Source organism: Diorhabda carinulata, chromosome 4, assembly GCF_026250575.1.
Source record: "Diorhabda carinulata isolate Delta chromosome 4, icDioCari1.1, whole genome shotgun sequence".
Lineage (NCBI taxonomy): Eukaryota > Metazoa > Arthropoda > Insecta > Coleoptera > Chrysomelidae > Diorhabda > Diorhabda carinulata.
This window is the reverse complement of record NC_079463.1, coordinates 24387203-24412253: the sequence shown is the minus strand read 5'-3', so window position 1 is coordinate 24412253 and position 25051 is coordinate 24387203. Positions and strand designations below refer to the sequence as shown.

The 25051-nt window shown below is 32.9% G+C and overlaps 2 protein-coding genes across 5 annotated transcripts in view; one reads left to right on the top strand and one right to left on the bottom strand.

Moving 5' to 3' along the window:
- Window positions 1-767: 767 nt before the first annotated feature.
- Window positions 768-22738, top strand: LOC130893123 (integrator complex subunit 2-like). 3 transcript variants are annotated; one of them, XM_057798932.1, is made up of 14 exons: window positions 768-1082; window positions 1138-1413; window positions 1469-1834; window positions 2735-2999; window positions 4068-4277; window positions 5335-5494; window positions 5645-5927; window positions 5996-6222; window positions 7827-8118; window positions 8972-9390; window positions 9570-9767; window positions 18874-19041; window positions 19587-19800; window positions 21433-22738. In XM_057798932.1, exons 1-14 carry the CDS (start codon window positions 1067-1069, stop codon window positions 21720-21722), a joined length of 3384 nt encoding a protein of 1127 aa, XP_057654915.1. In that variant the 5' UTR covers window positions 768-1066; the 3' UTR covers window positions 21723-22738. The 3 variants fall into 3 exon arrangements, with proteins under 3 accessions (XP_057654915.1, XP_057654917.1, XP_057654914.1); XM_057798934.1 differs by lacking the exons at window positions 18874-19041; window positions 19587-19800; window positions 21433-22738 and adding an exon at window positions 15309-15475 and having other exon boundaries at window positions 1012-1082; XM_057798931.1 differs by lacking the exons at window positions 768-1082; window positions 1138-1413; window positions 1469-1834; ... (9 more) ...; window positions 19587-19800; window positions 21433-22738 and adding exons at window positions 10060-11186; window positions 12640-13040; window positions 13795-13990; ... (3 more) ...; window positions 15309-15772; window positions 16342-16990.
- Window positions 22739-23772: 1034 nt separating this feature from the next.
- Window positions 23773-25051, bottom strand: part of LOC130893122 (uncharacterized) — a 31625-nt gene continuing 30346 nt past the window's right edge. For both annotated transcript variants that reach the window (XM_057798929.1, XM_057798930.1), the window contains exon 17: window positions 23773-24541. In XM_057798929.1, the coding sequence (XP_057654912.1) occupies window positions 24329-24541 (213 nt within the window). In that variant the 3' untranslated portion in view covers window positions 23773-24328. The remainder of the gene's footprint in view (window positions 24542-25051) is intronic.

Below are 25051 nucleotides of genomic sequence, written 5' to 3'. Positions count from 1 at the left end.
GAAACGTTGCCGTCGCTCGATTGGAGATTCGAGCGTATGCCAGAATCCCAAATTTAACAAAAATTTTAAATCTAGCTGAAAAAGTAAGTTTTTAATTGACTTTGCTTTCATATTTTGCCTACTTTTAATTAAGAACGTGATAATTTTTCCAATGTCTCAAATTTAAATAAATCGCACATTTATACCCCGCCTACAATCTGGCGTCCTTGGCTTTTATTGGCTCTTAATAACCTCATAGCAGAACTGTGGGCTCAATGTATTCTTGCGTCGGTTTTTAGTACACGAATCAGAGGTTTGTTCTTGGTAGCTACACTGGCAGAACTAGTTCTGGAAGTGTACAATAAAGCGTTCTTTATAGCAGAACCAGCACTAGTGTCGCTGTTCTTAGTAGCAGTGCAAGAGAACTAGTTCACCCAGTTCACTGGGTGCAGTGCAAATGTAATCTGACAACGGTGGCACTAGATCTTCGACATCGGAAGAATGTAAAATATCAAAAAGTACTAAATCGTTTTTCGTTATTGTTAATACTGCAAAGCCTGAATCACATCAAATAACCTCAATCAACCAATGCTCCATTGCTCTCTGCACGATATCGTTCTTTGTATGCGATCGAACTAATTCTTTACACTCATGAACTGGCCCACTTCAGTACAGTTCCAGTGCAGCTACCAAGAGCCAACCTCATAGAACATGATGAAAATAAAGGCTATGATGCTTGGATTTGGATAAGTAGACAATTAAATATTGGCGAAAATCACGTGCAACTAGATGGCGTTGAGTTTCGATTCTATAGAGGTGAACTACAATACAATCTATTGTCAAATTTACACACAATATATACAACATATACAAATAACTAAATGATGATACCAGTCGTTCAAGGCATTGTCTATATAATATATATTATATAGAAAATGGAGATATTTCGTTCTTTCGGGCCTGTATGTATTCATCCCTAAAAATACAAGACATAATTCTGACAGAAACGAAGAAGAAACTAATAATATTGTACATTAGGGTTATAGTTTGTGTTTTGTTTTTCAATTGTATACTATAATGTATAAAAATGACTTTTAAAAAAGGTGAGGTCCATGATATTATTATTAATTGAATAATAAAATGATATATTCTTTTTAGGAGTGGATCCGAAAGTTTTTCGAGCTATTCAACACGTTAACGTCGAAGAGCTAGCAAAATGTAGCGAACACGAAATACGTCCAGTTTTACCGTGTTTGGTTAGAATGGGACTAATTTCGCCGCTCGATACATCCAGAAAATGCATGAATATGAAAATGACGATATTAACAATCGTTTCTGGAATGGAATTAGTGAATTCTATAGTTGCCTTACTTTCAATAGATTTTCATAAATTAGAAATTGATGTCAAAAAAGAACAGCAATTACGACAGAAAGGTATATATAAATTATTAACTTTTAATATATATGGTTCATTCGAGTTTTATTACAGGAAATACTCTACTCAATGATTCAATTTTAATTGGTAATTTATCTAATACTAGTATGGCTCTGGAGTATGAAAGAAGCGACATGACTCGTCGATTGAGCATACTACTGGGGGAACTTCTTTTTATTCAATCGCAAATTCAAGATGGAACAGAGTCAACATCTGACCGCGAAACATACATGAAGTCATCAGAACTGTTTGATAATGATATTTTTGCAGAAGAATTGTCAGATATAATATGTATAGCATTAGCAGAGTTGCCGACTACTCTGAATATTTGTACAATAGTAGAAACATTGTTACATGTACATAATGGTCCATCTATTATTTGTAGGATTGTCGCCAACTTTCCAGATTCTTTTAAAGAAGGTAACTAATAAAATATAAATTATCTTTCTTCTGTGAATTTCTCATATATTATCATTGTTAAAGTATATAAGAATAATGAATCTGTTTAAGAACAAAGGTAAAGATATACACAGATTGTTCTGAAGAGTTATCATAAATCTGGTTAAAAAATTACTTTCCTTTTGGTTTCAAAAATATTTGTTGAAGAAAGATTGCTTCTCCAGTTGGAGAGGAATATATCAACTTAGTATGATCTGTTTTCCTTCTTGTAGACCAAAAGTAATCTCCTAACCCAAAATCCCTGATGATGTTATTGAAAAATCTTTAAATTGGTCAACTAAGTATGAGCAATAATAAAATAGTTGAAAATGGCAGTTTTGGGTCCCCTTGTTATAGTTTTTTGGTCCTTTTTTCTTATTATAGACGACTACATTTAAATATTATGCATTTTACAATCCATTATTTTATATGATATTTATTGACTTTTTAAGAAAATAAAAAAAATTGTGAAAAAAAAAATCAGAATTTCAATAAATTACAGGCTGGTAAAGTGGGTGCTAAAAAAAATGGTGCACCATGGTTGACATGATTCCAGATCTTGTAATTGTCTGGAACGAAAAAATTTGTAAACTACTTAATCTGTAAAGATGTCGCTATCGTATTGACCTTAGCCAAAAAAATTCACAGATAGTGCCATATGAAATATAATTTTTTTTGCCTCTTTTTTGAACTTTTCGAATTTCTTAAAAATACTCCATATTGAATTTTTTTTAAATCCAAGGCAGAAAAATATATAAAAAAGATTTCCACCAAATTTCCGAGGAAACAGGTAGAATTTGAGATGTCATGTCAACTCCTTGACCAGAATACCCCCTTAACATAATTGCATTTAGAATAATTAATTATCAAATTTAATTTTAGTGACAACGTATCTTATACAAACTGGAGAAAAACAAGAGGAAAGCATCTCGAGCATCATTAGAATTAATGCGATTTCTCTTATTTGCAAAATGAATCCACATCAAGCTTTATCTATAAGAAGTAAATGTGTGGAATTATGTAGAATGCCCGCATTGGCTATAACCTTATCCATGGAGCATAATAACAAGAATGATATATGTGATTTAGAAAGTGATATGGTGGCGTTTATCTCTGGATTATTATTGGGAAATGATCAGGCTATCAGGTATTGGTTTTGATAATTCCTTTTCTCTTAACTTACATCAATCATCCCACTCCTTAGATTTAAATCTAGAACCTAATATAAGAAAAAATCAAGACTCAATAAACAAAAATAGTGAAAATCTTCACAAAAAAATAAGAGACGCCCCACTGTGAACTGAATCGTAAACATTTATTCCTAAGTAAAATCAGTTACAATAATGAATAATACTGAGAAAATAATGAACGTAAATAGGGTATTATACATAATGAGAAAGATTTTTTCTATAATCTTCAGGTAGGTACTTCTAGTAGGGTTTCCGGTTAACGGTCAGTAGTTATTTGTGAGCTGTGCAAGTTTGCGTTTTATTAAAGGTCAAATTATTCTTGAATAAAAGTTTTGTGAACAATAAAGTATATAGTAACTATAGCTTCGAGATGAACCATCAACAAGTCGATTTGCAGATTCGCTAAACGTCCTAAGTTGGTATTTCTGGAACCGTTGGCGATATACGAACAGTTTACCTTCATAACAATGAAAACAATGGACTGAAAAAGGAGAACCGGCTCCAAAGGTTATTTCAGTGGCCAAAATTAATGAAATAAAGTTTTTTTTTGATAACGTCTTTCCACATTTTTAATTATTTTCTGTTATTTTATTATATTGGTTAACTTATTCTTTATTAAAACAATTAGTAATTCTTATTGATTTAGTAATTATCTATTTAAATTAAATTGAGGTAACTACCTGTTAGTACAGATTCTACACCTATTGAGTCCACTCAAATTGTAGCACTACAGGCTGGTTTCAATTACACCGTCGTGGTCAAACGTCAAAAATCAATCAGCAGCAAAACGAATTTACCAAAAGCTCTTAGAAATTGGATATTCAGGTGTAACAGCAACTTCGTAAGTCCTAAGTATGATTGTAAGTAGACGGTATGTCAGAGATTTGCTAGTGTTCACGTGGACTGGACACTCGAATAGTGGAAGCTTGTATTGTGCTAAAAATGTAAAATTTAGATGAATATACTGAAGACAGAGTTTTAGAAGTACGGATTTACGATGTTCAACTGTATTAATTTTATTTTAGAAATTGGATAGCTCTGTTCATTCGAACTGGACAAAAGAGAAAAGGTGAAGTCTCCAGCAACGCCTTACAACAACTTAGAGAAGAATTACAAAGACGTTTGTTACATATAATAAACGCTTCTTCCGAAGGAGAATTGCCAGACATAATGGTTGTACAAGCTTCAGCATTATTGCGACTTTTTTGTGCACTCAGAGGTATTGCTGCTATAAAGTAAGTTCACCCTATTAAAATTACAATGAACAAAAATTAAAAAAAAAATTAAAATAAAACCAAACCGAGAGGAACCGTTTTTACTTGCAAGTTCTCTTTTCGATTTCTTCTAGCCAAAAACCCTAAATCTTCGCCTTTCGTCCCCTAGAAAAGTTGGCAAACACAACCCCAGGCCCTGCAGAGGAGCAAATGCTATATCAGGGCTTACCCCAACAAACCCTCCTATAAAAATTTTCCTTGTCCTACCAAATTCTATCCAACGAATCTTTTTCTTGAAGATACAAATCTAGTTAAAAAATGTGACATATACAGTCGATTACACAGTAATATAGCCTTAAAAGTGGGAAAGAATGACAACACAATACACATTAACCTAATGTTTCTCAACGTGGGGTTTACCCCCTGACGAGGGTAATTTGATTGTTACTTAATCCTTATGTCTAACTATCCATTTTTTTAAATTAAAAATCAAGCACAAGAGGGTAAATCCTATTACACTCGAGTAGTTCGATTGGTGCCTGCCATATAGAGACCTGTGGATATTAATCTTGAACATCTGTCTAGATAGGTGATGTCTTCTGTCTAGATAGGACCAAATCCTGAGTATCCTGGGTTTTTGCTGCATTGAACTCAATCAAATTGATTCCACCACACTCCAGAATGTTTTATTATTGATGGTGTTGCTGCCTTTGGCTGCTAGAGGCGGCTTATTTTTGTCTAGTAGATCATTGGAAAAAGAGAGTAGATGACAAGCACATACCTATTGACATGAAACCTTTCTGGGGGCTGTCCATCCAAATCGATCTGGATAGATCGGTATTTGAGAAAATTACTGAAGCAGTTGATGAATAAGAACGATAAACCTAACCGATCTTAAATTATTCTAAAGGTTGACATACCAAACCCTGTCAAAAGCCTTCGATATGTCCAGATTTCGTTTAAGTCGACCACTGGAAAATCGTTTTCGACCCCCAATGGGAATCCCTATTGTAAACGTACAACCCATAATAAAATTTTAACTAGATCTCTAATTTTTATTTATAATTTTCAATTCTAGGTTCCAAGATGAAGAGGTCAATTTAATAGTTCAGCTTTTGACTTCCCATCCAAATCCTACTCCGGCCGGTGTTCGATTCGTATCTATTGGATTATGTATGTTAATAGCTTGTCCTTCTTTGATTCTTTTACCTGAACACGAAAGACGTAGCATCGAATGGGTGAGTTTGTAAAATAATTTTGCATTGCATATTCCTAATTGATTAAAAAAAAAATTATGGTCTACTCTACTATACTCTAATTAATTGCCTCAACACTTGGAGCTAAAGAATCTAACTTTAGGATCTATCAATGATGGAATATTGTTTCAGGTACAATGGTTAGTTAAAGAAGAGGCTTACTTTGAATCGACCAGCGGTGTTACTGCCTCATTTGGAGAAATGTTACTATTAATGGCGATTCACTTTCACAGTAATCAATTGAGCGCCATCTGCGATCTGGTATGTTCAACGCTTGGCATGAAAATAGCAATTAGAAATAACAACATGACGAGAATGAAACAAGTTTTTACACAAGAAATTTTTTCCGAACAAGTCGTTACCGCGCACGCTGTTAAAGTACCAGTAACTAATTCGTTAAACGCCAACATGACAGGTAAAGCCATTTGATATTTAGAAAACATTTTTTCTCTATTTTTTTATATACGTTTATATAAATTCTAGGTTTTCTTCCGATCCATTGTATCCATCAACTGTTGAAATCCAGAGCGTTCGCTAAACACAATGTTAATATTAAGAAATGGATTTACAAACAGATTTGTACGAGCGTGAGTCCATTGCATCCTGTTCTCAGGATGTTGATTGAAGTTTACGTTAATAGCATAATTGTACCAAATGCCAAAAATACCGAATACACTAATAAACCTTTAACGGAGAACGAAATCAGGAAGGTTAGTGTTTAAAAAATAACAAAACTTACATTAAAAAGAACCCGGTTCGTTCCATTATCTGTATAGAACTTCGTCGTCTCTACTACTTTTTCGTACTCATCCATGTATTTATACAGTAGTCGGCATAAGTCGGGCAACTCTTTCGAAAAATCGGTATAAGTTCGACAACCCTCAAAGTCTGGCAACGCTGTCCAAAAGGATTAAAACGAAACATGCTCGTGTTTCAAAGAGTCATGATAACAAGTGCTAGTCGAGTAGACGCGTTTTCAGAATGAATAACCGATACAAGTACACGCTATAAGGAATAGTTATCTTTTTTTGTTACATCGTATCTGCGAATTACGAAACTATGTTTACCGAATTCCAACAAAAATTTTCGAAATCGCCGCTACCGAATTGTTGCAAAAATTTTTAAAAACGGGCTCTGTTGACGACGCGCCGCTTTTTGGACGACCGGTATATGTAACAAATAACGAAAATATGTAGCGCTGGTTTGCAGTTAATTGAGCAGCCGAACCAATATGTAGTGGGGATATAGAGCCTTAATATGTTATTGAACGACCAGAATCCTCAAGTCTTAGTTGAAGAGGAATTAAATATGCCTGGATTATGTGTCGTGACGGGGGGTGTGTACAAAGGACAGGGAAATAATCAACACGAAGGAGGTTCAGCGGTCTAACCGGGCCGCTTGGCCAAAAAGGACACGCTGATTTCATCAGTGTAGCGCACGCGCGGCCAAGAACATCTAAGAGCATCACAGACGATAGAAGCTGTCTGTCCCTCTAAGAAGAATCATTTGTACTCCGACAGTAGATAACGCGAATGGCAAGAGCCGAAATTCAATACCGACGTGCCATTTTTTCTCTTAATGCAACTTTGTTGTCCGACTTATGCCGACCTAGCTATTCCGAGTGATGCGGGAGGTAATTCAATCCAAAGCCTGGCTGTGGAGGATTCAGTCGTTTCTCGGAAGCAGACCGTGCATTGTGCATGCGAGAATTTCACAAAAATGTTAATTCGGCGATTGTAGCGCGTAGAAAATTCTGCAATGATACGTCAGGTGCTTAACTCATTAGAAAATGGGTCGAGTAGTTAGAAGATCATCGTGACAAACCTGACTTGTCTATTCGGAAGCGTGCTGTTAGATAGATCATCAGTTGGTGCAAGAATTGAAGCCTTGTTTTCGAATGAAGGTCATTTTTATCTTAAAGGACACGTCAACAAAGAAAAATTGCCACACAAACATCAGAAACTCCTACATTCGCCTAAAGGCTACGATGTCAGCGCGAGGAATTATAGACCTTTACTTTTTAGAAAGATGAAACGAGAAGCACAGTTACAGTAGATTTAGAGGATTATGTGCAAATGTTAGACGACTTCTTCGTGTCTGACCCTCAACGCCAAGGAACATGGTTTCTCGTTATTTTATTTTACCCGATTTCGTGCTTTAATGAAAAGACTATAACGTTAATGAGCCTTTTTATTGCGAACCTTTGACTAGTATTTATATTTTAACATGTCTCGTAGACTCCGGGCTCTCGCTCTTGTAGTAATTGTCTTTAGATGTTGAGCAATAATGCAATAATGATTGGATTTGTTTATAGGTATTTCAAAGTTCAATTTTCGGGCAATATTTTGATCAGAAACAATCTATCTTCAATATGGAATTCGATCTAAATTCTGAATATCAAGATGTGGTGGTGGATAATACAAGTCTAACACCACAGCTTCTTCTATTGTATTATTTGTTACTTTATGAAGATTGTCGGTTAAATAACGCTCATACTTTAGCCGTTAGTGGTAGAAAAATAAAAAAATACACTCCTGAATTTATGTCGGAACTACCAATAAAGTATCTACTACACCACGCCCAGAAGGATCAAAGTTCTTACTCAGGTACAGTTGTTTTTTTGAATATAAATTAGTAACCAATAGTATGTAATAAAAATTATATACTAAAATTTATCTTTAACATAGTAGTGACCATTTTTCCTTTTTTTATGTGTAACCTATTCAAAAGTGCTGCTCTATTTTCTAATTACAAAAACATTCTTACCAAATAATCATTCACAATAATTTCTGAAGAACACATGACTTGGCATCTTAATCTTCTTAGTCTCTTTTGTACCCATTTCTACCACTCTTTTATATAATTTACCATCTTCCTATAAAGTTTTTCTTCCTTTTGCTCTCAGTTCCTTTGTTTGATCTAAGTATCCATTCCGTTTTCATTGTCTTTGGTTTCATTTATTCTAATTTCCATTCTCAATTTTGCTCTTACATTATAAGTATTGTAATGTTACAATTTTTATACACACTGTGTATCTCATCTCATTTATACTCTAACACTTACTAAACTATTGACTTGCATTTATTATTAAACTATTATCTAATTTATTTGAATTCACCGTCTAGTTTATTTTTCACTATCACTATGACACCAAATTATTTATAAAGTCTAGCTGTTAGACTCGATTTATATACACTATCATCATATTCTAGAATCCTCGATTTGTTGGAAATCTCTAATTTTCCGTAAACGAACAAAAAGACCTTTTTAGAAATTGTCTCCACAAAAACAGTCACGACAACAAGGTAAATAAGCCACAAACAAATAAACAGAACTTTAAAAAAATACAAAAAGTACCTGGCGCATCCTCCACTAAACTTTAGATTCGATTAACATGTATTATCTTAACTCTGTCAGACGCGATCTTGAAATATATACATATTTTTATATTATTTAAAGGTCTCTTTGGTCCATTGTTGAAGTTACTGGCAACGCACTTTCCTCATTTAACTTTAGTAGAAGATTGGCTGGACGATATGGCCATTCATACAGAATACAAACCCACACATATCACCGAATTATCAGTAGTGGAAGCTTTAGGCGAAACGGAAACCAATCCTTTAAAATGTGCGAAGCTTCTACAGTTATTATTAAAACAAGAAGCTATAGATATTTGGCCGTTTGTTGAGATATTCGCTCAGAATTCCAGGAGATTTTTGGACGATAACGTACCGAGGTATTTGCAGGATTTATACAAAGACGTTTGGTTCAGATTGAATACAGTATTGCCAAGGAGATTGTGGGTATTAACGGTAAATAGTCTAGTTGATGATTTTTCCAATTTGACTAGAATTGATGTCGCTGAAGATCCTCTACAGGTAAGTATCACCGCAGATCTTTTTCTTTTATGGCTTGACTAACGAATTTCCCTCATAATTTTTCATTCCACAAAATACACTAATTTACAAAATTGAACAAAAAGAAAGCAAAAACCACTCTTAAAAATTTTTTTATTGGGATCCCATCTTCTATTTCATCATCACCGATGAATTTTCAGATAATGAGATGTGATGAAAGAGTTTTCCGATGTGCTCCAATGTATGCGATCGTTCTAAGAGTATTAAGGGCCAGTTTGGCATCATCTCGAAGCCAATTAATGCAGCATTTACAATCGAATTTAAAATTAGATTATTCCGGACAAGTTGTGAACGAAAGCGATAGAGAAGATATGTGTAGAGCTTGCATTGCTGCACAGGTAAGTTTTTGATTATTAAATATATTCTGAAGATTATTTTTCATATTGCACCATATCCATTTATATGCTTAAAAAATATTTTGATGATTGTTGTGTTTAATTGCGTTTGTAATTTTCCAACAACAACAACTACTAAGTAAATAATTATAATCCATTCATACAATTTTTAATAAAAATAAATTCATACATTAATTTGGGCAGAGACGGCACTGTCGACGGACATAGAACCACAGTACATACTCTAAGGTATGTTCAGTGCAGAGTACTGTGGATACGCTTTGTTCGCCGAGTTAATTCCGAACCATTTTAAGGACTGATATGTGTATTATCGAATTTGTCGTTCGGGGTTTGTTCAGTTTGAATTTTTAGTAACAGCTCTATATATACGGATCACATCAATTTCGAAAATGTTTTAGCGGTATTCAGATTTTTTTAGGACTAAAAGTTCCGTTCGGTTGCTGGTGCGTGATCCGCTAACAGAGCTATGTTTGACAGTGACAAGTGCAACATAACCTTTAATTTGCGTATGCATTGTAAATAGTGAAAGTGTTAAATATAAAAAGCGAATTATAAATATACAACTTATTAATTAATTGTATATGGATTATCATAACCGTAAATATGATAAAAGTCGATATAAACGAAGAAGATCTAGATCCCCAGGAGAAAGGGAGCCTCGAAAGAAAAAGATTATTACAGACTATAAATCTGAACTTTATCGTTTCCTGGAAGAACAAACAAACATTAGTAAAATTGACGATTTTTGGAAGTTTTACGAGAAATATGAATCGGTACAAACTTTACGAAAACCAGATGTAGATAAAAGTAAATTGTTGAATATAGACTTGATAGACAGTGCTTCCGTATTATATGAGACCCTGCCAGTTTTGGATAGAAAAGGTCATAGAGTGGAAATAAATGAAGCAGATTTTAAAGATTTTTTGCTTGTTATAAGAATATATCAAGACTTTCAACAGAAAACTTCCTTTTCTAAACTGAAGAAATTAAAATCATTCCAAAACGATCTTCCCATAGCCCAACACAGAGATGAAATTATACAGAAATTAAAAGAATGCAGAGTAATTTTAATAGCTGGTGATACAGGCTGTGGAAAATCAACACAAGTTCCACAATATGTTCTAGAAGCTGGATACAAAAAAATTGTATGTACGCAACCAAGAAGAATAGCATGTGTGAGTTTAGCAAAAAGAGTTGCATATGAAACTTTGACCGATTATAAAAATACAGTTGGTTATCAAATTAGATTTGAAAAAACTAAAAGAAGTGATACAAAAATAATATTTATGACAGAAGGGCTTCTCATGAGACAAGCCTCTGAAAAAGAAACATTGGAATCATATGATGTTATTGTCTTGGATGAAGTACATGAGAGAAATTTGCATGGAGATTTTTTGATGGGTAAGTCTTATTCATACATACATTGAGCTGATTTGACATTAATGTTAGAAACTAGTGGTAATTTTTTTCTGGAAACTTCTATATCACAATTTTGTTTAAGATAAAATATTTTCAAATGTCTTATAGTTAGACTTAAATGGATCTGAAACTTTGTTATTTTAAAAGGAACACACTGTTATATGTAAATATTTAACTATTATTGTCTATAAATAATTCAGATGTCTGAATATATATATATATATATATATATATATATATATATATATATATATATATATATATATATATATATATATATATATATTAGAATCATTGCAAATTGGTTTGGTTTATAATTTTGAGTGTCTGAATTTAACTTACATTATTTTAAAAAAACAGTTCTATTGAATCAAATTGGCTGCCAAGTAAAGATTTTACTTTAGCTTATATCAGATAACTAATGACTAAACATTGTTATATTAAGTGGTCAACATGATCAACAAATTTGTCCTTATACTGTCTCATAATGTGTATAAATGTTTCTATTGGATGAATTGTTCATCTGAATACACATGGAAATTTTATAGTTTCTCCACAATAACCATTCAATTCAGATATAGGATTGTAAGCATAAATTCCCATTTTTAGTGTAGAATCCACTATTGAGAAATAATGGGGTTGTCAGTTTTGAAAAGTGAGTTGCATAATTTTCGAGATATCCAAATTTATCGCCAATTTCTTAGCTATCCTATAATTTTTTAGAAAAAATTTAGGAAGATGCAGGTGTTATTATTGTAAAAGCTTGGGGAAGATTTCTTCTGCCATTTGATTGAATCTGAAAAGCATTTGTTGTCTTCATCTTCTGCTATGAGGACAGCATCATCTGCGTAGCATACAATTCAAAACTTGCTACTTATCATAATGCATCCTGGAGTTTTCACTCCTTTCATTATGTGGTCTAGAACTAGACTGTTATTGGAATGTCATATGTGAGTGTGTTGTCGTGCTGTATTTTTGTACGATTTAGTGAGTTAAATTCTTTGACTATTTGTATCACTTTTTTGTTGACTTGTTCTTCCAGTAATATGCATATAACGTCTATGAGTTTATCCTGTCGAAAGCTTGGGTTAGGTCAACAAAGCATAGGAAGGTCGACTTATTATACTCAGCCACTATGAAAAATTAAATATTTAAAAACTGCAACGGTTTAACATATAATATTCCAAATGAACTTATATAGAAATTCTTCGTATGTATATTAGAAACACAAAGTTTTAAAAATTGATGTTGGGATCCACTTTGTGTATAAACGGAAGTTTTTGACAACATAATATATTTAAACTGAAACGAATTTCTTGGAATATTCACATATACAAATTTTCAGAATAATATTATCAATAGCTTCTAATTCAGCTCAAAGTGGTATACTCTATATGTTTTTTCAAATTCTTTTCAACTTACAATTTATTTGTAGGCATAATGAAATGTTTACTCAGTCAAAGGGACAATTTTAAATTAATACTGATGTCAGCAACAATAAACATTGAACTATTTTCAAAATATTTTTCTGAAGAAAACATTCAAGTAATACAAGTACCTGGAAGGCTATATCCAATTGATATCCGATATAGACCAATAGTAAAAGATCCTTTCGAAAGAAAAAAAGACAAACTAGATTGTACTCCTTACTTGCAAATATTACAAATGATCGATGAAAAGTATCTACCAAGTCAAAAAGGTGACATGCTGATATTCCTTAACGGTTTTTCAGAAATTTCAGTATTAGCAGATGCCATTACAGAATATAGCCAATTGAAAAAGAATTGGATCGTTCTGATATTACACAGTACATTGTCATTGGAAGAACAAGACAAGGTAAGCTCAGTACAATTAAAAACCAATTGAATTGAGAATTTTAAAGATATGAATAAAGTACCTGACTGAGACCAGAAAGATCTATTGCATCTACCATTTGCTAGAGCCTAGAGCTTGGCTGGACATGCATATCACACTGTTTTTACAATCCCAGATCATTGATAACTAGGATGATTAGATTCAAACCGAATACCAGGGCTTGGGAATATTTTTTTCTTCCTCTAGTTTATTCAGTATTTCCAGACATTCTATGATCAACTTTCATTGGATTATTTGTGAGTTGAGATCTTTTATAGCTGCTTGACTGACTGAGAGGATAGATATTTTTTTTCCTGTTCAAGCTGAATTGTGTACACCTTCCAATAGCTAGAGCTTTCACTTGGATAGCACTAGGATGGGTTCCTTTCGAGTAAGGGTATTTGGTTCTTGGCTCATATACACACCCTCATTCCTTCTGCAGCTTTGCAGACATCTTTATAATATGTTATGAAATTATTGAGTGAAATATGTCGTTTTCCAGTTCCCTTTTGCCACACAGCAATAGTGAAAAGTTCTTCTAGATGCGTTGGCATGTTTTTCCAGTGGATCTTGTTTTATTAAAGAGTTCCAGTATTTCTGCTCTTAATTTTGACAGTTCTCTTTAAATTACTCAGTTTTGCTGAGGAATTTCTGCTGTATATTTCCAAGAGTAGCTAGGGGTTTTACCATCCTTCCATAAATAGTCCTAGACATACATATATTTTTTTTCTTTCAGGTATTTGATTATCCCCCTGAAGGTGTTCGTAAATGTATCATTTCAACAAATATAGCAGAAACGTCAGTTACCATTGATGGAATTAGGTTTGTCATAGACTCTGGAAAGGTTAATAGGATGAGCTATAATACTCAATTAGGAGTTAACAAGTTGAGTGAATGTAATATATCTCAAGATAGTGCCAAACAAAGAGCAGGTTAATAACTAAGTGTTTTTCGGTTTATACATTCAATTGTTATGTTATGTAATTGTTAGTCTGAATAAATTTCAAGGTATGTTGTTATTTTAAGGTAGAGCTGGTCGTACTGGTCCTGGTGTATGTTTCCGTTTGTATTCTGAAGACGATCTAAAGAGTTTCGAAGCTTTTACTCCAGCTGAAATTCATCAAGTACCATTAGACTCATTGCTGTTGCATATGATTTCATTGGGTCTTAGTGACATTGAAAATTTTCCTTTTATCGAAAAACCGGCTACAAAAAGCTTGGAAGAGAGTTTGGAAAAACTGAAATTTATCGGAGCTTTAGAATTAAATAAGGAGTGTTTATGTTTAACCCAATTAGGGGATTCTCTCAGTCAATTACCTGTTGATTTGACAATAGGTAAACTTTGATATAAACTTTTTTATATAAAATCTATTATTCAAAAAACAATTTTAGGTAAGATGTTGATAACTTCCACAGTTTTTGGAAACATAAATGCAGTTTTAGCATTAGCATCTCTTCTCAGTGTACAAAATCCATTGACGCAACAGGCTCAAAGAAATTTGGAAGCTCGTGACCTCAGAAAACCATTGGAATCGAATCATGGAGATCCTATAAGTCTGCTCAATTTTTACAAGGAATGGTTAACTATAAAGCAAACATCAACTCCAGCTAAAGGATATCATTCCAAAAGAGATGGAGGATATAATTCAAAAGCGTGGGCTAGAAAAAGGTATTGAGGAAAAATAGCAGATTCGATTTCCATCTTGCTTGTTGGTTTTCTATTGTAGATGTATAGAGGAGCAGAGATTTTATGAAGTGACAAAATTGATTGAACAATTTAGAGAAATTCTACAGGAAGCAGATCTTCTGCCCAAGTTAATAGAGCCTGATCTCAGTAGTGGAGAAAGATCAATAAGGTTTGGTGAACTAAAGCAACTAAAATCGATGCGATATCGATTGAAGAACGAAGAGAAATCGAGGAATCGAAAACAATTGAAATATGAAATGCACGATAACAATGCTGGAAATGAAGATCATGGAAAAGGAGATATCAGAGATGTGGAATTTAGGATTTCTCATGATTTTAAGAGGTGAATCTATCTTTTTCTTCAAATAAACATACTGTTAATATAATACTAGAAGAATTTGAAAAAAAAGGACATTAATTTTTATGCTTTCATCTAATCAAGTCTTACTTTAATTTAAAATGGTAATTTTTTGTGACTAGTTCTTTATATTTTCATTCTTTTCTAAACTAAATTACGAACTACTTTGTTATTGAACAATTTCTGTATAAATAGTTTGTTTTAGGCTTCAAAAACTTCTGAATGATGCATCAGCTAACAGCTTTAAAGACCTTATGATGTTGAAATTAATCTTAACAAGCGGTCTCTACCCTCAGATAGCTGTCGAAGATGAATTTAATTCTTCAAAAACCGTCTTGGAACGATTATATCACACCAAACATAAAAATTATCTTTTTCTCAGACCAGATAGTTACTTTGCTACAGATCCGGAAATATTAGAATTACACAATGACGATATCGAAGTACCACCAGTTGGTTACTTTAGTAAGAGGCCGATAAGTAGAAAACACCAAATATTGGTTTATCAAACAATATTAGAAACAAAAAAAGTTTATTTGGTGAATACGATGAGAATGCCCGCATTACAGACTCTACTACTATTAGGAAAAACTGTTGCCACAAATGAAACTTTTACTAAATTTGTAGTGGACGATTTTTTGCTTTTGGATGCTCCTTATTTTGGACAAGGTAATTTTTCTAACTTCTTATTATACCTAGATGAGGATTTGTTTAATTTGTTCAGAGTTTGTGCTTAAAAATCCTTGAAATATTTCAATATTTATACTTCTGCAGCTACCATCAACATACAATCGTCTTCAGTCTTCACAAGCTTTTTCGTGTGCCATTCAAATTAAGATTAGTCATATAATTACAATAAAAGGGGGTAAGAGATATTAGTCAACCTCCAAAAAAAAAAGGTGATGGGCCACAAAAAGTTGGGGAATACTATATTAAATAAATTCTTCACATTTTGTAACCTACAGTCTTGGAAAATAGACTGTCTGAATAAATCATAATAAACTATTCCAATGAATGTCGTCTCCACTTTTTAACTAAATTATTGAGCGGGAAAGGTCGTGGTCATGAATACGATTGTCGTAAGTGCTTAGTGGATTGCACCCAAAATGAGTTTTTCTGACCAAAGCAATGTGTTAAGAATTTATGTAGCTTTTTCCCCTTGTTGCACTCTATTTCTCCCTCTCGTTATCTACCCATATATCAAATCGAGATGATTTATCAATTTTATTTTATTTCAGGTAAAGCAATACTATTAAAGGCGATCGCTCTAAGAGAAAAATGGAAAAACAAATTAGAATCTAAACTGAAAGATCCCTCGAACACAAAAGTTGATGAAAAGGATATTTTCTATTTCACCGAAGAATTAGTCGATTATATGTCATCAGTAATCAGTTATAACATTAAAAGATTATTACCGGCTGATCTAAAAGAACTTTATAACCATGATTGCGAATTATTCGAAAGTCACAAAATTGCAGAAACCAATAAAAACCCTTTTTGTGAAAATTATCCCATAACGAAGAATTACCAATACGGAGGTATAAATGTTACTGAAAACGTCGTTTATGGTTGTCTCCTTCAGGAACAGTGGGCTTATGAAATTGAAGAAACAGTTGCAAATACGCCATTCATATGCAAACATTGCAACAAGTCTCGATTGGGCTCTAGCTTATTCGGAAATATTTTACATGAAACATTTTGTAAATGTAGAAAAATGAATAGAATTAGCCACCAAGATGAACAAGTAGTTGAAGTTGAAATTGTTAAACCTAATTCCAAACCTTTCCATTGTACGTTCTGCGGGAAAGATTTGTTGTTATCACCTGTGGATATTTTAAAACATAAAAAATCTTGTAAATAAAATTAAATATCTTACTTAATGATAAATCACTGTCTTAATTTTCATTTTATTTGTTCAAACTTTAAATCGAATTGAATCTTATCAATTTTTTTATTAAGATTACTCTCAATATTAAGATAACTAAAGATATTACATTTATTTAAATGTTATATTGCAGTGCAGTGCAACATTAAAATCTATTGTGTTCCTCTATCAAAAGGTTAGATCCTCGTTTGTTGTTTGTCTACCTTGGCTTGTTAACTAAGGATTCTAGAACTGCATGGATTAAAGTTTTCTTTCTTCTTACAAAAACTAGATTCTAGTTTCTGCTAGAACTTATCTTATCAGGTGATTTCTCTGGCAGGAGCTTAAAAACAAACTAATGAGGACTGTCTGAGATTCTGATTTTTTTGTATCTAGAATTCTCAAAGTTCTGAGGGAATTTTTTTTACCATCTTGAACCAAAATTCTCTAAATTATGGATGGAAGAAGGTTAGATCCTCGCTCTTTTATGTCTTCCTGGCTTGTTAACTAGGCATTCTAGTACTGGGTGAATTGAAATTTCCTTTATCGTTACAGAATCGACATTCTAGTTTCTGCTAGAGCTTATCTTATCAGGTGCTTTGTGTGGCGGGAGTGCCCTAAAAATAAGCTAGTGAGAATGATCTGAGATTCAAATTCTTTTGGACCTAGCGTTCTTAAAGTTCTGGGGGAACTTATTGGTTTATTTTCGCCCAAGATGGCAAAATTCTGTATATGCGAGGAAGTTAAATCCTTGCTTGTTCATGTTGTTTGTCTAGCATGGTTTGTTAACTAGGCATTCTAAAACTGGATGAATTTTTCTCCTTACTACAGATTCTATATTCTACAATTTCCGCTAGAGCTTATCTTATCAGGTGCTTTCTACAGCGGGAGTGCCATGAAAAGAAGCTAGTGAGGTTATTATTATTTTTGTATCTAGCGATCTCAAAGTTCTTAAGTAACTTTTTGGTTAGTTTTTGCCCAATAGAAGACCACGTCTTGAATTCCTCTATAACCAGAGACCCAGACTACTATTCTTCCTTATTTTATCAAGTTCTTTCATGTAGCTGCATATCAGCTTTGAGTCAATGAAATTGGGGTCCTCTAGGCTTTGACAATTACTATATCTATTTCGCATTTTTAGGTTCATTTCAATGCACATTATTAAAAAGTATTTCTGCAGAATGCTTAGTACCAGTTATAGCTCATGTTATGGTTTTTGAACCATCTAAATAACATTTAACGGTATTTCTCTTCGAAGTTTATGAATTCCTTGTCCCATATTTCCCTTTTCATTTCATTAGTATTTTCATCATTGTAAGATTCACTGATGAAACTTGATCGAGAAATTCTGAGGATGACCTTGTGGGCTAGGTGAAGAGGTATGAGATCTGTGAAAATTTGAAATATCTTGCTTGAACACGTTCTCATAGCTCCAGAAATACACACACGGACAAGTCTTTGAACTTTGTTGGGGGTTTTCCTCATTCTATTCATGATGTGCATGCTTTGCAAGTCTTAGCAACTAGAATTCTGTACGCCATTAGTTCCTTTAATGGTATAATAGCAATTATATAAGAGGATCCCAGTTTATCAACTGTTACATTTGAGAATATCATTGCTTCTCTATGAAGTTGACTTGAAAAAACCTTTGGCAATGTCCTGCTTAAGGATTGTGACTCATCTCTTATATAATAGACGAATAAAGAAGATTATCATTAATATAAAGAAGCATTATAAAATATAAGCTGGAATGTAATGAGAAAATTTAATTTTGATTATTTTTGGTACACACTATATTGATTTAGGTGGTCTTCTCATTAGTTTTCAATAAAATTAATAAATTTATGGATATGGTGCATGTAAATAAATTATATTGGAAAATATTTTATATTGCTTTGATATACAGGAAGCTGCAGCTATACAGATGTTGATAGAAACTTGTTCAGAAACCGAGTCTGATAAAATAATACCCGGAAGACAATGGGCCCTTCAAGAAGTTAGATCACTAGTGTGTAGTTACCTTCATCAGGCTTTCATTGCAGATACAATGCTATGTAAGCTAGTCCATTTCCAAGTGAGTATAATTGTTGATTTAATTTCATTGAAGTTAGAAAAGCAATATGAGCAGACAAAAAATAAGCAGAAAGTTAAGTGTCATATTATGACATTTTCAGCTGTGATAGTTTTTGAGAAATTGGGAAGTTAAATGTGCTAAAATCAATAGATAATTGAGTTAGAATGTGCCCATAATTAAATGATATAAAAAAATTTATTAGACGTCACGAAAAAATGATTTTTTCGAGTTCTCAGCAGAACACTATCATAGGTGAAGAATTATAGACTCTTGTGGCCTAGTTAGTGCGTGTGTAATTAAATGCTGCGGAAACTGAAATTTTTGGATACGTCACGAAAAAAATGACAATAGTCGAGCATTTAATTATACAGGCCCTAACGAGTCCAAACAAGTCTATAATTGAGATGGAATTTCTGGAGCCGTTGGTGATATTCATACTGAACACACTATTTACACTACCACTACAGCAACACTCACAATTATTTAATTATTGCTCTGCTAACTTTAATGACATGTTGATTTCATTGTTTTCTATTTAATTTTAGACTTACCCTAGCGAATTGATTGAGATAGTAGTAAAGGGGGTACCTTCAATGCACATATGTTTGGATTTCTTGCAAGAATTAATGCAACAGCCAAGTCTCAATAAACAAATTTTCGGAATTCAATTACTATCCTACATTAGTTTACAATATGCTTTACCGAAGAGTTTGAATTTGTGTGTTTTGGCGCTTAATTTGTTATATGCCCTTCTCGGAGGTAAGATAAATTGTCAATTTGTTCAATTCTTCTAATGCTAAAAGATTAAGGTTTGCTATTATGATTTGAATGGATAAAACCATAGTTTAATCCTGAAATTTGCTTGATTCATTGAAGATCAGAAGCGTCGATTAAATGTAATGTTACCTCCAATTGGAAAAACGAAATTATGACAGAAAGATGCAACAGGTAATTGATTTAAAGGGTCGGTATAGCAAAGCGCACGCGCCTTAATCGAAAAAAGCTGTAGAATTTAATCCCAGGGCTGATAGTGAGGCCCCAGATTAAAAACTTGTTTCAGCAAGACGAAGAAACGAAATTATGAGCGAAATATGCAAAAAATAATTGATTTAAAGGATCGGTATAGCAAAGCGCACGCGCACGATCCTCCATTTAAAAAAAGACGTGGAATTTTGTTATGCATAACCGATTAAAATGTCAGAGGTCACGACGGCGTTTCAAAAGAGATTAAACCAGTGATATATCTGTTATATTTAATCTGGAATGTGATGCTTTGTTATGTGTTCTAATTTTGATAGGTTATGTACCTACTTGTTTACATTAAAATATAACTAAAATCGCGTGGAAGAAAGCAGTAGAGTCGCGATGTTGAGACTCAAGGACAAGCACGAAATCTAGCAATTGACATGAGGGAACGGGATAGGTGATAAATGAAGCAAACAAATACGTAGTGCGAACCTATACAAGGCTATGAATACTGATACTTTTTATTAAAACAGTTTTTTTGTAGACGGCAACGTATTTCGGTCTCATTCAACTCATTAACCCACAAAGGATTAAAAATGATACTACAGTATTTTGTTTTGATTATATATAGGTTAGGAGTGCTTTTGCAATAATTGAGGTTAAGAAGAAGCTAGCAATGCATTATCCATGAGTGGAAGTATTTCTGATAAGATTAAGAAATCAGTTATCTAATGGCTTTTCAATTTCAGGAAATAGTATCAAAAAATTTCTATCTAATATATTTGTTTTTACCTGTACAAGTTTTTACGTTTCTTACTGAGGTCTAGAGTATTCAATAACCTCTTTGAACGGGAAGTTATCCACTTTTTGACATTCTCATCTGTTTTAAGGATGTGTCTGATCTATCCTCATCCTTAACTGATTCATTTTCGTTTTTAAATCGTACGTACTACTTTTAAACAGTGTTTAAGTTACTATTTTATCACGTTGCCGTAGTTTGTATTTTCTCGCCATCTATATTTTTTCGGGTCAGTGAACATAAATTTGAAGTTTGCGTCCAAAAATTTGAACCGAAGCTTTGTTTTTTGGAAACTACTTGATATAATTTTGACACTTTCCTGTTTTTGGGCGATTTGGCGAAAAAAAAAACAGTTAAATTGACTGGACTACTTCCCTCAACCGAAAAATAGTATGTTGCAAGTCTCTTTGCTCACAGGACGAATCGCACGTTTACCTCCACCCGCGAAAACTCACTTTCCGGACTTGTAACGAAGACTATTACAGAAAATTAATCATTCGGTACATGATTCGATGACAGTTTTGAATGATTTTGTATCGATTGTATAGACGTATTTTTGGTTATAAAATTCTTTATGATTATATGTTATAAATATATTGAGATATGTACTTTGTAAATTGTTTTAGGCCTCTCGAGTGCCCAGAGGGTAAAACTCTTCAAACCTGTCCTTCCAGCATTAGTGCGAATGAGCGAAGCGTTTCCGCCTCTAACGGAAGACATCATCAATTTAATTATGCAACTGGCAAGAGTGTGCGAGTCGCAGGCATCGTTGGCATCACATTTTGATGCTCATTTAGGAAAGAGTTTGGAAATTGCGTCTCAAGAAAGTGCGGAATTGTGCGATTTAACGCAGAGGACTTTTTCTGAAATTTTAGACAAGACCGTCTTGAGAGACAAAGTGTATAAACAAGATTGAGTTCATGTGTTTTAATATTATAAATAGTTAATAATCTAAGTCTCAATCTATCTCAATCACTAGAGATAGTTGGAGTAATGGTAAACTATTTTAAAAAATAGTTATTTATGTATCAAGGCACTAAAATCATACAACCAGGCGAGTGCAGTGCAGTACCTTTCATAAACCCTTTATATTTTCCTAAAACAAAAATATCTTCACAATTCATTCCATTTTACATCCTTATATTCGACTGTTCTGAGGTTTGGTGAGGTTGAACGTTTTTTATTTTCATGGAATGAAAGTGGCAGATCATCACCATCTAACTCGATTTCTTGCAGGATCTCTTATTGTATGACTTAATTTAAGTCTCTTATTACCTTAATTTTTTTTGTCATTCTCATATCTGTTCGGAATTTTGTCTTCTTAATTTTATTTTTTTTAGCCAATTTCTTTGCTCAGCTTCTTGCAGTCTTTTCAGAAGTTCAGGGTGATCATAAGTATAATAGCACCGCCGACGACGTAACTATAATAAAATATATCCAAATAAAAGGTTTTGTTACTAACAAACAACTATCATTATTTAAGAGTAACTGTAGGTCACATTGATTATGCCCGAGAGTGTATGCAGGTCGTATTTTTGTGGTGCCTACTTCATGGCAACATGAATTCAAACGAGGAGTAATGATCCATCTCAAAAAAAATCTAGAAATAAAGCATTAGATTGTGTTGTAAAGGAATGGGTAATATACGTCCTCTCTACCTCTTTAACCTTGACAGATTCATTTTGGTTTACCCATTCGATTTCAAAGTCGAAAACTTCATTTTTAAAATTCTTAGGTTGAGTCCTATTTCTTGTCCCTCGTATATCGTAGATATTCGCACTATGTATTAAAATACGGAGTCGAGTTTTTATCGCGGTAGAGCGTAAAATAACACGACACGAATCCTACTGACTACGCCAGTTATATATTTAACTTGCGAAACTTTATTTTTAAAATTTTATTCACAATAAAAACAAGTTACAATTTTAAAAATGGTTGAATGAACTTAATTAATCTCAACGGTGGAATTAACTGAATTCATTGGATTTACTAGATTCTTTGAACGAACTAAATTCATTGAAAGGTGTTTACAAAAAAACCTTATTTATCTGGAAATTAATGCTGACAAAGTATTTATAAATTTAATCCTTTTGCGTTTTAATTTTTAAAGTAGTTCGTATTTTTCTAGATGTAACTAGGTCTAGTTTTTTATAAAGAATTCACAGTCTTAATACTGGCTTCTTAATGTAAGATTCTGGTTTGGACTTTTCCTCACCTAGTCTACTAAACACGTGCTTACATAGTACTTCACAACGACATTACACGTACGCAGATGTTTCTTCTGCTATTTTCTGTCAGGTTATTCTTTGTAGATGATTATTTAGTTTGAAATACATCTGTAAGTTGATATAATATCCTTATAACATTTTTCAATGGTTATATTCGATTTGCATTTACCAGTTTTACTACTTACCTGATATAGCAACTCACAAATACTTATTAAAGATGAAGGCATTTGAAATAGGACTCCCTAATTCTCTGTGATTGGTCTTTTCTGTTTTGATCTCCCTTTTATGTTATGTTTAGAAAAACTTCTCAAGCTGCATTTGGGGATGTTCTCATTAACCCTTTACCTTTACCTCAAGATGTGCTCTCCACCATTTATCTGTTATGTCCAATGCCTTTGAATTATTTTTTAAACATTTTTTTAGTTTTTTCTGACTATGTAATCTTTCAATGGCCATCGTCGACTAGAATTACCACTATGGAGACGATGATGCATCTCCCTGTGGATAGCCTTTCTACTTTCACTACTTCTGTTTCCTCACCTAATGTGATTTTATAAATCTACTTCTACTATTTAGTGGTATATTATATGGGGAACATCGTTGAATGCTCTTTTTATATCAAGGAACTTAACTAGAGACATATTGTTGTTAATTCACATAAAAATGATAACAGTCCATTAATATCATCCTTCAAAGCCTGAAATAGGTCATATATAAAATAGAAAAAAACTGACCATGAAACAATTTGACATAAATTTTATTTTCAATCTTTACAAATGAAAAATCAATAAATATATATACAAGCCATAAGTTTTTAGTGAGGCAATAATCTCTACCTCCTATAAATTATACAAATAATAATAAAGTAATATCCTCAATTTTTGGAGCAAATTAAAGACAAATTAGTCTAGTCAATAGTTTCATAATAGATAAATAATCCCCCTCCCCTCTAAGCGATGCTTGAATAAATACTAAAAAAGCAAAAAAAGTGAAAAGAATAATAGATACAAAAAAGGTATTTATAAAAACACAGAATATGTCGCAAATGTTAATTATAAAGCAAAAGATATAAATATTAATCCTTATCGGATATTCATCAACTTTTTCCATGGAATTATATTAAATCTATTTCAATAGACCACCATCTTCAAGAAATTTTAGAACTAACATCTATTCAGGATTAGTAGCACCTCGAGTACGAGCTCTTTTCGTCAAGAAATTTTCTCACTGATAATTGAATTTCGTTATAAAACCCACAGTAGGCGTTCAATGCTAATAGTTTTTCATTTTTCGATTACCTTTTTTCGGATTTATCTATTTGAGCATCTGTATCCAAACTCTTTATATAAGTGACTCTAATAAATCCGATTTGGTATCCAGCAGCGTAGTACAAACTTGCTTGTCTATTAGGGTTGAAACTGATCTTGTTTATTTCTTGGAGAGGATATAAATTAGGTTTGGAATATTCAGATTGGTATGTAGTCAATTTCAAGGTATGAGTGTGACCCTAAAAAAATTCTTCATTAATACAAAGGAAAAAATACTTGAAAGACTGAGTAAATAGTTGGTGAAATGCTGTATGACAATTAATATTTTTGAATCGTGTTTTATCTGTATCGTCCAATACATCTACCCTCATCATCAAACCTCCTATTTCACAGTTATTGGTCATATGCCACAACGGTTCCAAAAATTTGAACCGATAGTTCCTTGGTTTTAGCCAAACTTACAAGTCTGAATTTTCGAGAACGAGAACAATTCGTTTATGAACTTGACAAAAATATATCTTGGTCCAAGAAGTATAAATCACAGCACATAAGAGTCTCACAGGGCTAACTAGGACTAAACTACAATCATGAACACCGAAGAAATAAGTGACAGTTAAATAATAATAAATATATGGGGTTAGCAAAAACTTTTGAGCGGTAGTGTAAATAAGTATTCATCGAGTTTCTGGCAAGTTGTAATCAAACGAGGCACCCAGCTAGCAGATAGCTTATCCATAACCATGTGATTA